Source organism: Vombatus ursinus, unplaced genomic scaffold, assembly GCF_900497805.2.
Source record: "Vombatus ursinus unplaced genomic scaffold, bare-nosed wombat genome assembly UNPS02000580.1, whole genome shotgun sequence".
Classification (NCBI taxonomy): domain Eukaryota; kingdom Metazoa; phylum Chordata; class Mammalia; order Diprotodontia; family Vombatidae; genus Vombatus; species Vombatus ursinus.
In genome coordinates this window covers 2,743,119-2,759,124 of record NW_020940358.1, presented here as the reverse complement: position 1 = coordinate 2,759,124, position 16,006 = coordinate 2,743,119, and the positions used below count along the sequence as shown (strand labels likewise).

Genomic DNA, 16,006 nt, shown 5'->3' with positions numbered 1-16,006 from the left:
ATTGGTTGGGGGTCAAGGAGGGCTCTGCTGGTCAGGCTGGTCCTTTCCAGGTCAACATTTGGAGAACCTGGTCTGATTTCATCATTCATTGTCCCCTTTACCCTCAACTCCTTTCCTACCCCAACCATCTGGAAGAGAGGGGTGGCCAGGGCCAGAGAATCACGGATCTGGAAGACAGAGCAGAATAACGAAGGGGCATATGAATCTGGAACACAGAAAGGAATAGCTGGGGGCTCCATAGTTCTGGAGAACAGAAGAGAAGAGCTGGGGGAAGATCATGGCTCTGGGAGACAGAAGTATCCAAGGATGGAGCCAAGTAAGTGTTCAAAGCCAAGGGAAAGGGAAGGAGGGGAAAGAAAAGGGGGGGAAGGATAAGGGAGGGCAGAGAAGGGAGCTAAGAGTTCTTACTGTGTAGGCTTTGTCTCCACTGAGACTGTGAAATCACAGTTCCCGGTGCAAAGCATTAAATATTAATTCGTTATTAAATATTAATGTATGACATGAACCCTGCAGCGCCTGAATGAACAGCACAGGGGCCTCCAGGGATGCGAACCCAGGCCACTGGGGGGCCTTTAGTTGCCCTCTTTTCAGGCCTCCTCCCAGGCTCAGCCTGGGGAGGAAGGAGTTAAGGAGGGGTCTGGGGAACCCCATCCTCTCTTCAAGGCTGTCAGATTTAAAAGCTTTTAGATGTCTCAGGCACTTTGCAAATCATAGGGCTGGTGTTAGAACCTCAGGCACTAATGTGGCATTTGTGTATCCTGCCTGATACCAAGTCTCCCCTGAGCCCCCAACTTGCTGACCTTACATGGTCCCATCTTAGCCAGAGAGCATCTTGGGACATGAGGTAACAATTTTCCATCTTACCCTGACAGAACTCCCAGAACCAGGTTGAGCATGAAGAAAGATCCAATGATGATGAGAGGGATGAAATAAAGCCAGTTCCAGGTATTTCCTGCTGCATCATTAGTCTAAAAGTAACAGAAAAGGAATAAGAAATTGGAAACAGAATAGCCACTAGACACTTTTCCCTAAACTATCTCTCTCTCTCACACACTCTCACACACACACACACACATACACACACAAACACACACACCCTCCAGAGAGAGGGTTCTTAACCTTTTTGTGTGTCATGAACCCCAGTCTGGTGAAGCCTATGGACCCCTTCTCAGAATAATGGTTTTAAATGCATAAAATAAAATACATTGGCTTACAAAACAAACCAATTATACTGAAATACAATTATCAAAATTTTTTTTAAAAAAAATTTACAGATTCCAAGTCAAGAACCACTGCTCTGGAAGTCCTCCTGTCCCTGGGCGGGACAGTTGATTCACCCTCCTCCTGTACCTCCCCTCCCCTGCTCTTCCCTGTCTTAGAACTTCCATGTACTCAGAACTGGACAGATAGGTCCAGATCCTCCAGGGCAGGACAGGTGGTTTTTAGCATTTCCACACCTCAGTTCTACAATTCCTCAACACCCAGAGTAAGAAATATTGCTCACTTTATTACTGTGCTTCCCCTTCTCTTCCATCCCTTACCCTAGATCCCCTCATCTCCCAGGGGGACCAACTGCTTACCCCATTTCTGTGCCTCATTCCAGAGGAAAGGATAATGAAAATAATCCTTGTCTACATCACAAATGACTGACTGGGGATAGACCAACAGTGTGTCTTAAGTCTCAGCCACCACATGCAAGTAGAGGGAGTAAGGACGTTGGACAGCTCCTCCCAGGCAGACCCTACCTGCCAACTCCTTGCTTGCACACAGCAGCTGTGGCTGTCTCCTAGGACCCAACACAAGACTTCCATTTCTGTTTGTCTCTTTTTGAGCCTAGACCATCAGGACCTGAGCTGGACAGTGAAGGGCCCAAGGACATTGAAGGAAGATGGGGATGGGAATGCTACTTAATACAAAGACAGAGGACAGATGGCACCTGTCTGGTCAGCTCAGTGGTTTGGTTGTTGTATGGGCCTTGTTTCAGTCATTTACAACTCTTTGTGATCCCATTTGGGGTTTTCTTGGCAGAGACACTGGAGTAGTTTGCTATCTTCTTCTCCAGGCTCATTTTACAGATGAGGAAACTGAGGCAAACAAGGTTAAGTGACTTGCCCAGGGTCACACAGCTAGTTAGTGTCTGAGGCCAGATTTGAAGTCATGGAGATGAGTCTTCCTGACTTCAGGCCTGGCACTCTAACCTGCTCCACCCATTTCAGATCTTAAGATTCAGATTTCTCCATCCAAATTCTATTTCTTGCTGTTTTCTTGTTCAAATAGCCAACTCTGACCTCTTTTTGTATATCAGGATCCTGCTTCTGCTGGACCATCCAGCCTGGTCTGACATATTGACCCTGGTCCCTAAACTGTCAAACTCAAAACTATCTCTTTTCCCTAGTTATGCCAGATACTGGCAGATTCTAGTCTCAATTTCTCCCTCAGAAATCATGGTCACCACTTTGCACTAGCCCAGCCTAGCCTGGTCTGGGCTTCTGATCTTGGTCCAGCTACCTGGCTTGTTTCACAGTTCAGAGCTGACCTCCCCCTTGTCCCTTTCCCCTACACATACACAGACACATACTTCCTGGAGTCCTATGGGGTTTGAGAGCTGCAAGACTTGAGGACCTGAGGCAGGAACATGCTCAGAGCTTGCTTGTGAAGCTCCATGCTGGGGGTGGGGCCATCACACACTTCACTGTCTATTTTTAGGGGCTGTCTTTTGTTAAAGTTTCTTTGTGGAAATTGGTTCCTTTGGTGGCTGCAAGGAAAGGACAGCCAAGCTCCTCATTACTGCCTTTGTCCCCGACTGTCTCTGTTCCCTCCACCAGGCACGTGATGCCTTTTTCTCCCCAGATCCTGTCATTAGATCATTCCACATGAAAGGCACGATCTCTAAATTAGACCTGCCCAGCATCTGATTTGGGCTTAACACTTCATAGCTGTCTCTCCAGGGGAAGGGACATCAAGGCCCTTAAAGTGGCTACCCCCAACAAAGACTTGATATAGCATTCAGAGCAAGGATCACCCTTTTCCTGGGACAGGTTCAAAATATCATTGGCAGATGGATAGATTTAAAGGGCCAATGTATAACAAGGCATGACTCTGCCCATATGCTATCACTTACTGCTTGTATTATATGGAGCAAAGTATCACTTCTTGGAGCCTCAGTTTTCTCCTCCAGCTATAAACCTGATGATTCTAAAATTGCATAAACCATTTGACCTATGATAGTCCATATAGTTCACAACGCAACAGGTGCCCCATGCAACAGGCTCCCAGTGCAACAGGTGCCGAATGCATTGGCACCTAATGCATCACAGTCTTTCAGGCAAGATAAGTCCCCAATTAGGCTGTTTGCTTGTGCAGCTGAGCTTAGCAAAACCCTTGAGGGTGTGAGGGCAGAGCCAGGTGGATCGTGTGAGGGATTGAACAGTGCCCACTTGGGCTCTCCTCCAAGGTCCTCCCTCTTGCTACACCATTCACACAACCTCAAAGCCTTACCCTGACCAGCCAGGCCCATGAGGGAGAACACTGGGGAGCAGTCAGAATAAATCAGACCTCTATGTCCAGCTCTAAGACTTTTATAGTAAATGAATCTTCTTCAGATAAGAAATAAACATGTTATACCTCTTTTGTGGGGATACCCCATTCCCCCACCCCACCTCAACCTAGACAGACTACCTCAGAGGCATATTACATAGCCCCTTCCTTCCTTCCTTCCTCCTTTCTTATTTTCTTTCCTTCTTTCCTTCCCTCTCTCAATGCTTCCCAAGACTTAACCTAGTCAACCCCACAATCTCCCAGTAAATGGTCTAGGAATCAGTGGCTATTTTGTGAAAAGGAACTGGCAGGTCTAGGAAGGCCTAGGAATTGCTCCAGATCACACAGAGGCATGGAGGAGCCACTCAGGGCTCTTTGATTTTTCTCCTCCACCCTGCAGAGTTAGAACCCCCTACCTCTGCATTCATAAAGGGAATATAGGTGCCTAGTCTCCCCTACCCCCGCCCTCCTCCCCCAACAATTAAGTTCTGCTCCTATAGCAAGGAAAAAAACCTAGTCCCTGATGAAAAGAGGAAGGATAGGGAGAGGCAGCTGAGCGATGCAAAGGCTGCTACATAGAGGCTAATGTTAGCACACAGGTCCAAGTAGCATAGGGAAATACAATTCACCAAGCATTTATTAATCACCTACCATGTGTCAGGCACTGTGCTCAGCACTGTGTATGTGAAGACAAAAATCAAATAATTCCTGCCATCAAGGAGCTTAAACCCTTTATTGTTTGTTTTTAAAGCCTGAGTTCTCCCTATCTCACCCAGGCTGGAAGTGCTAGGAGCTACTCATGGACCTCATCTCACCACCAATAGTTTTGACCTATTCTGTTCGGACCTAAGTGGGTTTGCCCCCTCCTTAGGCAACTTGAGAGCAGCTCAGAATTTTGATCCCAGACTTAGTTTAGATACAAGTTTAGCCCACTGTGTCTCAGAGCTCCCATGTTTAAAAGACCCACCAGCCTCAACCTCCCCAGTAGCTGGGATATGTGTACCAGCATACCTAGTAAGGTGCTTACATCCTACTGGACACTACTAGTGCACTGGCCAGCTGGTTCCTAGTATCACCAACAGGTGAAGGGGTTTCTCCCTGTTGGCAGGTGACAATGAGGATATAGTACCCTCAGGGAAGGAGGTGTGAAACAATGGGACACCATGCTGTCTCCTGGAAAGGGCTGTCACAACCTCCCCTTCCTCCTTGATGTAGCCTGGCATATCTGTCTCTGACAGGGTCCAGAGACTGATACTACAAGAAGCTACCCAGAACTCTGGAGAAGTGCAAGACAGAAACCTGAATTTCTCTGCAAAGCCAAGCCTGTGTCCTTGGCACAGCCCAACAGTCAGGGTCCTCAAGCATGCCTTCTCAGCCATAGACTCCTTGTCCAGGTGGCCCTGGAATGGCCCATAACTCACTCTGGACTCATCCTTTGTGAGAGAGGCAATAACTTCAGAGGTTTGAGGTGAACATGATGTCAATCCTAAACCGGCAGGAATTCTCAGAGGAAGTATCTATTACCTTGGCACCACAGCTACTTCCTCTCTCCCTTATACAGATCACCGGCACAGTCTGTCAGCAGAGTGGGGCTGTAAGTGATGGGGTGGGGGAAGGGGAGAAGCATCATTATTTCCTAAGTTTCCTGAGACAAAGTCTCTCAGGAGCTCAAGCACCCATACATCGGATACTAATCTTGAAAATTCTAGGAATGGCTGAAAATAAGGAAACTAAAAATAGGATGAGATGGCTCCAGTAATAAATAGCCCACCCAACTCCCAGTTCCAGAGAGACCCTAGAGGATGTAGCATATGGCAGGGGTAGGGGGTGTGGGGGAGGAATAGAACCAAGTGAGGAGGACCAAGCAGAAAGGGTGGGAGACCAGGAGACCTTGGAAAGCAGCAGCAGTTATCCCAGAAAGAAATAAGAACCCACTCATGCCCACACCACTGGGCTTGCCTGTCTCAGACTGCTGCTGTGCCTGCCATCAGGGGAGCACGTGCCCCTCCCAAAGCCCACACCAATGGGTTGCTACTGTTGGCATCAAAACATGGAAACCATGAAGTGAAACCAGATGGAAAACATCCCACTCATCTACCTTCATCAGAGGAACTCCTCTCATCCCCTGACATTCTGCCTGGTCTCATTTCCCAATGGGTAGAAAGTTCTTACTCTTCCTGTCTTTGTGATACTGAGTCCCAGACTACTAAAGAGAACCACCCACCCCCTGCTCTAGCCTCTCCTGCCTTTTCTCTCATCCCCCAGGACCTCAACATTGGTCCCTCAATATCTCCTTGTTTACCAACTCTTGCCACTCTGCCATCTAGAAATTTCAGTCTATAATTAACAAACTTTCTTTTATTTTAGACTTATTGCTCTTATTTTCCTTTCACCTTTCTGGCTGTCACCAAGACCTGGCTCTACTAGATGACACTGCTTCCCGGGAGTTCCTTTCCAATACTGATTTCATCTTCTCTCATACCTCTTGGTTCTGAAGGAAGAGTCAGAATACTCCTTGTACCTCACTGCCACTTCCAGACTCTCCCTCTACCACCATCATACAGCTACCTTTAGCTAGAGGTTGCTACCTCACCTCTTTTGAGGTTCACTCTATCCAAATTTATTACCCAAAACAGTTTGTGGTGGTTATTATCCATCAACCCCCAACACATTCTTCCTCCATTCTCATAAGTTAAAAGCCTGGTTCATAGTATCCCTCTCCATCCCAATTCCTGTCATCATACTAATACTCAATATATATATTCATATACCATTAAATAGTCTCATCTCCACATTCCTTAATCTGCCCAAGTCCCAGGACCTTCTTCACCCCACCCCAGCTACATATGAGTTGCCCTTGATCTTGCCATCATGCATATGGGCTCCAATTCCACGATCAGGAATTCTGAAATTCTTTATCTTATCATAGTCCCCAATCATTCCATCTCTCTAGATGCCCTACTCCTCCCCAACCAATTATTTGTTCTTAGTCTGATCTCTAATCTCTCTAGCTCTCCATATCTTCCCAGGCCATTATCCTTGCTCTGACTACAATTTTCTCCCTTCCCAATCTCAACCCCTTAATGAACCAGATCAACTCTATACTATCCTCTGCTCTTAAATCCCTTGCTCTCTAGGACTACTATTAATCACTGTTTGTCAAAGCCCAAGGCTGGATAATTCCTACCATCAACCAACTCATATATGGCCGAACAGAGCTGCAATAAGTCTGGCACCCAGGCTGCCTGGATTCACTACAAATTTATGTTTTCCTATCTCATCTTGGCCCTCATAACAAGGCAATCAAAGAAACAAATTTTGATTTTTTCCTAATTTATTCTCTATCCCATTCTATACCATGTCTGTTCCCAACTTTCTCTCTCCTCAAACCGCCAATAGCATCCTCTTCCCCTCCTCACAACTGAGACCCTCACCTCATACCTTTACACCTTCTAAAATGTTATTCACAAAGAACTCCAACTTCTCCCTTTATCTCAAAACTCCTTGACATCATTCCTCACCATTTCCTCCTTTAGTCTCTGTTGAAGAGGTAACCTTTCTTCTCATCCCATCATCTCCAGAAGACTGCTCTCTATTATTATTCCTTCTGTTTCTTTCATCTTTGTTCTCTCACTACCTACTGGTTCTTTCTCTGCTGCCCACAAACATGCACAGTTGTCTCCCATCTTTAAAAAAACAACTTTATTAGAATCTACCATCCTTACTATCATCCTATATCTTTCCTTCCTTTCTCAGTCAAAATCACCGAAAAAGCCAACTGCACTCAGTGCCTCCACTTTTCCTCCTCTTACTTTCTGATCTTGTCACTCAACTGGAACTACTCTTACCAAAGTTATCACTGATTTCTTAATTGCCAAGTCTAATGACCGCTTCTCAGTCCTCATCTTTCTTGACTTCTCTGCAGCATCTGATGCTGTTGACCTCCCTCGCCTGGATACTCTCTCCTCTCTGGGTTTTCCCTATATTGCTTTCTCCTAGTTCTCCACAACCTTCTAGCCTTACTGTTCCTTCTCAGTCCCCCTTTCTGATTCATCATCCATGTCATGACCACTAACTGTGGGTGTACCCCAAGGCTCTGTCCTTAGCCTTCTCATTTCTCTCTCTACTCTCTTTCAGTGACCTTATCAGCTCCCATCTTTGTCAATGACTCTCAGATCCATATATCCAGCTCTAGTCTCTCTCCTGAGGCCCCATTTTTCATCACTATCTGCCTATTGGACACTTCCCACTTGCCCCAGGCATCTTAAACTCAACATGTCCAGAAGAGAACTTTCTCTCTCCCCTCAAATCCATCCCTCTTCCAAATTTCCTTAGTTTTATTGTGGGTACCTCCATCCTTCTCAGGTTCCCAACTTCAGTGTAAACCTCAACTCCTCACTCTCACTCACCCCGCATACCCAACCTGTCATCATGTCTTGTCATTTCTATTTCCACAACATCTCTCACTTATGCCCTATCCCCTCTACTATAATAGTCACATCATAGTTCAGGCCCTTATCACTACTTGCTTAGACTACTGAAACAGCCTCCATTTGTCTCCCTACCACACAGCTGACAAAATGATCTTTCTAATGTGAGGGTCTGATCATGTCACCCCCCCGGATCTGAAAACACCAGTAGCTTCCTAATATCTCTAGAATCAAATATAAATTTCTCTGTTTGACATTTACATCTTTTCACAACCTGGCCCTTCTTAAATTTTGAGGCTTCTGGGGGCAGCTAGGTAGTGCAGTGGACAGAGCTCTGGCCTTGGAGTCAGTAGGACTGGAGTTCAAATCCAGCCTCAGACACTTGACACTTACTACCTGTGTGACCCTGGGCAAGTCACTTAACCCCGATTGCCTCACCCAAAAAAGTAAAAAAAAAATTCAGTCTTCGTACATGTTACTCCCCTCCTTGCATTCTGTGATATAGCCATACTATCATGCTAACTGTTGAACACAGACAATACTCCATTTCCCATCACAGTGCCTTTGCATCTGCTGTTCTCCATGCCTGAAATCACTCCAACTCCAATTTGTAATCCTTGTTTTATGCACCCCCTTCCACATAAAGTTTTGTCTGATTCCCCCAGAGGCGAGTTCACTCCCACTTCTGGTTACCTTGCAATCATTTTGTATATATCACATATATATTTATATTATGTATGTACATATTGTCTTCTCCATTAAAATATAAGCTCCTTGAGGGCAGACACTTCTCTCAAGTCACTTTGATCTTTGCAGTCCTAGTGCTTAGTGCCTGGCATGTAGTAAAAGATTAATAAATCCACATTGATTGACTGATTGATTGGGATTGATACCTCAACTTTTTTAGGTAGCCTTCCATGACTATTCCAAGCCAAGATAATTTCTTCTCCTCATCATTTACTCTCTGTTTCAATTGTCAATTTTCTATTAGGTTGTTTATTTTAACTTATTTCCTTTAGTTTCCAGTCTTTTTAAAAGTATACTCTGTCAAAAGGAAGAAGGGTTTTCATCCTTGATAAAGGTTTCTAGCCTGAGTAAATCCAGAGAGCCAGGAGCTGGGAGTGAGAGTGAAGGGAGACAGTCCCAATAGCTCTGGAGTGTGACTTAAAGAGAACAGAACATGAAAGAGGCCTGGGCTTTCAGGGCCACCCCCTTTTCCTGCTTTGGGTCTCTTCACACCCTCTGGAGCAGACAATTCTGGGACAGACCCAAAGAAGGAACATGGAACTTGGGATATTTAGACCAGAGAAGAAAAACCTGGGGAGGGAGGATAGTGCCTTAATGTGACACTCCCCTATAAAATGTGGGTGCTGGGCTAAATAATGTTCAAGGTCCCTTCCAACTCAGGTCATGAACCATTTGTCCTATATATTCCATATAGTGCCCAATGAAACAACAGGTGCCTAAGGCAACACGTCCCCAACCCTATAGGCAATGATGCGCCAGATGCCCAAGGCAATAGGTACCTAATGCATCACACTTTGTTCAAACATTGAAGTATTTGAAAGTCTATCATATGGAAGAGGGATTACACTTATTCTGTTTGGTCCCAGAGGGAAGGACTGGGAGTAATGAGTGGGAATTACAAAAAGGGCAAATTTAGGCTTGACATCAGACAACAGGTTTCCTAACAACTAGAGCTATCTAAAAATTTAGAAGTATCTAAAAGAGTGTATTGCTCAAGAGGAGGTGAGATCCCCTTCCTTGGAGTTCTTCAAGCAAAGGCTGGCCAGGCATGCTATGACTAGGATTCCTTTCAGGTGTGTGCTATACTGGACAGTTGTTGAGGTCTCTCCCAACTTTTAAAGACTGTGAAAGTCTACGAAGTCTGTAGTAGAAAGAATACCAGGCCAGGGATCAAAGGAGCCAGGTCCATTGCCAAGCTCTACCACTAACTAGTCGTGTGCCCTTGGGCAAATAATTTCCTTGGCTTTCTCATCTGCAAAATAAAGACGTTTGGCCATATGGTCTCTAGATTCCTTCCTGACAACTTCTGACTCTGTAAGCCCCTCAATCCTCCCTCTGAATTGAAAAGGGAACAGAGAAGTCACCTGGTCCAATCTAATGCTCCAGAAGCCTCCATTCTTTTCATACCTCTCTGAAAACACACTCCTAACCTGTCAACATTCATCATCCTACAGGCTTATACTTGGAAATCATTGTGGCGCCATTTGACAAATGTCCTAAAATGGAATCTTTTCTATTCACCCAAATGGCCAGTGCTCAGGAGCCGGGGATGAGAGAGAGCATCACTTAACTTCCTCCCACAGTGGAGGCTCATGAATCAAGTCCATTTCTCCCAGAGGTGGGACCCTGGGATCATAGATGATTAAGTCTTTGGACATCCTGTCACAGCATCGACCACATGGATTGGATTGAACCTATTCTCCCTGAGTTGGAGGAACAGAGGATGAGTGAGGGTCCATGATCTTCCTGTCATAACAGTGACCTTGCCAAAAGACCATATAATAAAGTGTTTCTTCCCTTATGGTGGGTACAATCAGGCTACTGGAAAAGACTGATGATGTCTGAAGGCCCTCACCCCGGCCCATCAATGGGGGAGGATCAGCTTTCAGTCATAAAGAATGGAGAACTGAATTGTGAGTAGCACTAGAAAAATCACAGGCTGCATCATCTTCCTAAGAATCACAGTCTATGTCATCTTCCTAATGCCTCAGTCTCCCCTTCTACAGCCCAGCTCCCAGAACTAGAGCTCTGACTTACATTGTAGAGGATATCTGTCCAGCCCTCCATCGTAATACATTGGAACACGGTCAAGATTGCAAACAGGATGTTGTCAAAGTTGGTAATGCCAAAATTGGGTCCACGCCAGTATTCTCGGCAGACGTAGCCATTCTCACATTGTCGGGCTGAGGCATCAGTGCCACAGGGGAAGTCTCCTACAGGATCTGTATGTGGGTCTACTGTGAGGACAACAGAAACGTAAACAAAAGCTGAGCAAAAGCTGTACCAGACACTTACTTCCTGGCCCTTGGGCACCCAAGGGGCCAAGAGACCTAGTCATCCAGATTCCAGGCTGGCAGGGACCCCAGGACTGGTGGTTTCTTCTGGTAAAGGCCTTTGCGGCCGGAGCCAGCACAATCTTTGACTGCCCATAAGAGCTGCTGAGAGTCAATAGTCCAGATACACATAATGGAATGGCCAAATAATAGAACTGTTGGCAAGCAAGATGTCAGGTGAAACTGCGGGTACCCTTCCCACTGTTGAGAATCCATTGACTGACCCAGGGCCAGGAAGGGCAATGTGTATGGGATAGGGACCAGTCCCCCAAAGCAAGCTCCCAGATAGGGTCCTGCTGCCACCCTTTAGGGGAATTCAGCCCTTCTACATAGACTATAGCCCTGGGAGCTTCTGCTTCTTCCACCAGAGCCTCTGCAAACACACTTTACATAGCTCTAGAGCTTAAGATCACAGGCTCTTAGACCTAGAAGAGTCCTCAGAGACCATCTAGACTATTTCCCTCATTTTTTTAGATTTTACCATTAGCACTTTATTTTTAGAACTCTGACATTAGTTTATCATCTACCCTCTTGTTTTCAATTTTATTTTTTAAAAATTTAAATTTAAATTTTAAATATTTTTCAGTTTCAAAATTTCTTCCTCCTCTCTCCCCATCCCTCACCATTGAGAAGGCAAGAAAAACAAAAACCATTACATATGTATGTAATGGTATACATATAAAAATGTGAATAGACATGCAAAACAAATTTCCACATTACTCATGTTATGAGAAAAAAAAGCAAGAAAAATAAAGAAAATGTTTCATTCTGAACTCTGAGTCCATCAGTTCTCTTTCCCCTCACTTTACAGCTGAAGAAACTGAGGCCCAGAGAGATTAAGTGATTTGTCCAGGTAAATCTGAGCAAAGATTTGCTCTTTGCAAAAGGTAAATAAAGGTAATAAAAGGATTTGCTCTATGAAGTTTGAATTCAGTCAAAGGCCGCACTTGAGGACCTAGAGGGCTACATGTGACCTTGAGGCTGCAGGTTCCCCACCTGCCCTAATCCAATACTTTTCTAGACCCCTCCCAATCACAGGTTCCTCCTTTAGGCCTAAATATCAGGTTCATGTCCTTTCTTCTTTCTAGGAAAACTAACTACCATCCTCCAGTCCGGTGCTGAATTCATGCTTTTCACCCTCCTTTGGGGCCCTGGAGGAACAAGGTCTTTTATGCCTAGGCCCCAGGTCTACTTACCTGAGCTTCATGGAGAAATATCTCTCCTTATAATCAGTCACCTGACTCTTGACTTGTTGGTATCCCCTAGACTTGGCCCACAGAGGCTCTCTACACTACGCTCACTCCTGGACACACCCAGCCCTGTTCATCTCCCCAGAAAGCCACTGGGTCTTTCAAGTGAAAAGATCTGAGTTTAAATCATGGCACTACCACTTGCTTGCTATGTGTCCTTAGGTTGCTCACTTCTGCTCTCTGGGCCTCAGTTTCATCTGTCAAAGGAGGAGTTTGGTTTCCATGTTCTCTAAAGGCCATATCCCAGGCTAGGGGGGGACTCTGAGACTGGTAGCCTCTTCATTCTTCCAGTAAAGGCCTTTGGGGTAGGGGTCAGCACAATCACTGACCTCCCTGAGGGTCTGGTCAGAGGCAGTAGTCCAGATACAGAGGAAGGGATGGCCAGTGATGGAACCTTCTATCTCTGAGTTCCTTCCTAACACTAAATACCCTAGGACCAAAGGCCTTTTCAGATGTTAACATGAAGGAGCATAGGATGAGGTAGGAGTGGCGAGGCCTGTGATCCTTGCTATTGAGGTTGCTAGATTGCTTAAGTTGGGGAGTTCTGCACTATAGCAGATGATTAGATGATCTCACTAAGTCTGGCACCCATATAGTGAGCCCCCAGGAGCAGAGGACTAGCTTGTGTTGGAGACAGTGCCACTCAAAGCACTCTGCTGTCAAAGAGGTCACCACACATCCAGCCTGGGTGGGACAGGGAGGCCAAGTCTCCAAAAACAAACCCAATATAACCAGCACATCTACAGCCAGCCACTGAAGCACATTTGGGCCCTTCACCTTCAACCAGCTGGGACAGATCTAGAACTGCAAAAATGTGGGTGTGGGTCCTGACCTTTGGCCCCTCACCTGTGCTATTGGGGAAGCAGGCTTTGTGGAACTTGCCCATGTAAAACTCAAGTCCGATGATGGCAAACATGACTATGGCAAAGAAGAGCAGGAGGCCAATCTGCAGCAGGGGGACCATGGCTTTCATGATGGACTTGAGCACAACCTGGAGGCCTGGGAAAAAAGACAAAGGCATCAGCCTAGACCAGAGAACCCTCCAACAACCCAGCCACCCCTTCCCTCAGGTGTGAGAGGACAATGAATGGCGTAGCGTAGCTTGGTGGTGATGTGCATAGTGGGCTGGACCTCGAGTCAAGAAGTCCTGAGTTTAAATCTGGCATCACCTACTTATTAACTGTGTGACCCTGGGCAAGTCACTTAACTTCTCAACCTCAGTTTCCTCATCTATAAAATGGAGATAATAATAATAATAGCTTGTTTCCCAAGGTTGTTATGAGGATAAAATGAGATCTTTGTAAAAATATTTTAAAAAACCTTAAAGTGATATATAAATGCTAGCTATTGATAGTAATCATAGCTAGCATGTATATAGCTATTTTGTATATATGTATATAGAGCTTTTAAATTGAGGCAGACAAAGGTCAAGTAATTTGCCAAAGGTTAGACAGCTAGTCAGTGTCTGAGGCTTGATATGAACTTAGGTCTTTCTGACTCTAGGTGTAGCACTTTATCCACTGTGTATTGTTATTGTCGTCATCATTATCATCATCATCATCATCATTGTCATCATCACCATCATCATCATCATCATCATCATCATCATCACCACTACCACCATCATTTCCTCCCCTATACTAAAAAGAGGTCTTAGAGCGAAGTGATGGAATGATGGACTTAAAATTAGGAAGATCTGGGTTCAGATCCCACTTCTGACACTTATTAGCTATGCATAAGTTCCTTGATTTCCTTGAACCTCAGTGTCTTTATCTGTAAAATGGGAATAATAATACCTGTACTACCTGTTTCACAGGGCTTTTGTGATGCTTAAATGAGAATATATGTAAAGTGCTTTGAAAACTTTAAAAGGCTTTATAAATGCCTCTTGTTACCATTATGATTATTCCTGGATTACATTTATGGATTCTGAAATGGAAGCTCCTCTATTTCACCAGACTACATCAGCTCTGAGGTCTCATTAAGAAGTAGTTTGCAAGATTTAGAACAAACCTCCAAAATAAACCTGCCTGTCCCCATCTCTAGACAAGACTTGTGGGTGATGGTGGAAGATCCTTGGGGTGGGGAAGAGACAGAAGGAGAGACCATCCTGAGATCAACATGGAAGTCATAAGACAGCTTCTGCCAAACTCACTTGGAATCCCTGATACCAGCTTCAATGGTCTTAACACTCTCACGGCTCTCAGGGTGCGGAGGTCAAACTCAGTGCCAGCTGTGGCCAAAATCCTGAGTGGAAATCAGAGAGAGAGAAAAGCAAAGTCAATTTTCAAAGTAAGGAAACAAAATGGAACATTATCATCATCTTCCCTCCCTCTCCCCTCTAGCATTGGGTTCCCTGAAGGCAAGACCTGAGTCTGCCTTGTCCTCTGTGTTGATGGATTGGTCTGTTAAGGCTGTTCCCCAAACTGGGGTCTAAGAGTAAACTACAGAGATACGGCAGCAGATCTATCCTCAGCCCTTAGGAACACACCATCCAGTGGGGAAATTGGGCCCCCAGAGTTAAGGGGCACAACTTCAGTCCCTTACATTGGAGGAAGGTCCATGGGGATGGTCCACACTTCCAGACCGCTTTCCAAGCTCCCTCTGCCCCCTCACATTCCCCAGCTGACCAGTGTTGCTCACTTAAGCTTCCCAATCCCCCTTCATTCTAGTACCTTCCCTCTGCTAACTACCCTCAGTTTGTCCTGTGTATATATTATTTGTACACAGTTGTGTCCCCAGACTCCTCCCACTCCTTCAGACTGTGAGTTCCCTGAAAGTAGGGACTGATTTTCGCTTTTCTATATATCCCTGATATGAAGCATAGTGCCTGCTACTTAATAAACACTGACTGACTGCCTGACTCACAGCTGACATCCCCCAGCCTCCTGCTCGGGGTGAAGAGTTCAGCATCCACAACCATCCTGACTCCTCTCCAGCATCTGCTCCCTGGTCCCAGATATCTATGGGATGGGAGACTGTAACTTGGAGAACATTGGAGAGGAGTGAGGCCAAAGACGACATATGCCATTCTGGTCAGTGCTGTCTGCTGACCCAGAACTGATCATTTCCTAGAACTCGATGGATTCTGCATTGTCTGCCTCAGGCTCTCATGTGACAGAATGAGTCAGGAAGCAGAGATTGATCCAGACATTGGGTACTGGGGTCTGAACCTAGCAAGTCTACCCCTTCTGCATCTATAACCCCACCCATAGATTGCTGAGGCTCAGGATAACAGCAAAGGTCCTACAAGCTCCCAGAATGCACAGGAAAAATCTTTCTCTGGTTCTGTGATTCACATTCACGGGATCTTTTTAAAAATCTTATTTTTGTTGACATATATTGTTTTATGCATCCCCTTCATTTTGGAATATATCATTCCCCCCCTCCCCTATCCAGCAAACTATCACTTTCAATGAGAATGAAAAAGAAAAGAGGGGTTGGGGAACAGGGAAAGTGGTCAGCAAAACCAACCAACACATCAACTATGTCTGATAGGATATGCAACATTCCATATCTGGCGATTGCCAGGTCTACAAAGAAGGGAGGGAGGTACATTTCCTCACCTCCTCTGTGGGAGCCACACTTCATTCTGTGAAAGTTAGGAATCCACATGGGATGTCAACAGCTACACTATTCATTCAGAATATAATTAACCAAAAAATTAACATTCCATTAGTCTAACCCTGCCCCATTCCCCAAAGTTGTC

The 16,006-nt window shown here is 45.4% G+C and overlaps 1 protein-coding gene across 1 annotated transcript in view; it reads right to left on the bottom strand.

The window, feature by feature from the left end:
• The window catches only part of CACNA1B (calcium voltage-gated channel subunit alpha1 B), a 247,343-nt gene that overhangs the window by 168,389 nt on the left and 62,948 nt on the right, over positions 1–16,006 (bottom strand). Inside the window, exons 3-6 of the mRNA XM_027849985.1 lie at positions 14,453–14,544; positions 13,144–13,296; positions 10,752–10,948; positions 865–968 (exon numbers count right to left, since the gene is read on the bottom strand). Of these exons, the coding sequence (XP_027705786.1) occupies positions 865–968; positions 10,752–10,948; positions 13,144–13,296; positions 14,453–14,544 (546 nt within the window). The remainder of the gene's footprint in view (positions 1–864; positions 969–10,751; positions 10,949–13,143; positions 13,297–14,452; positions 14,545–16,006) is intronic.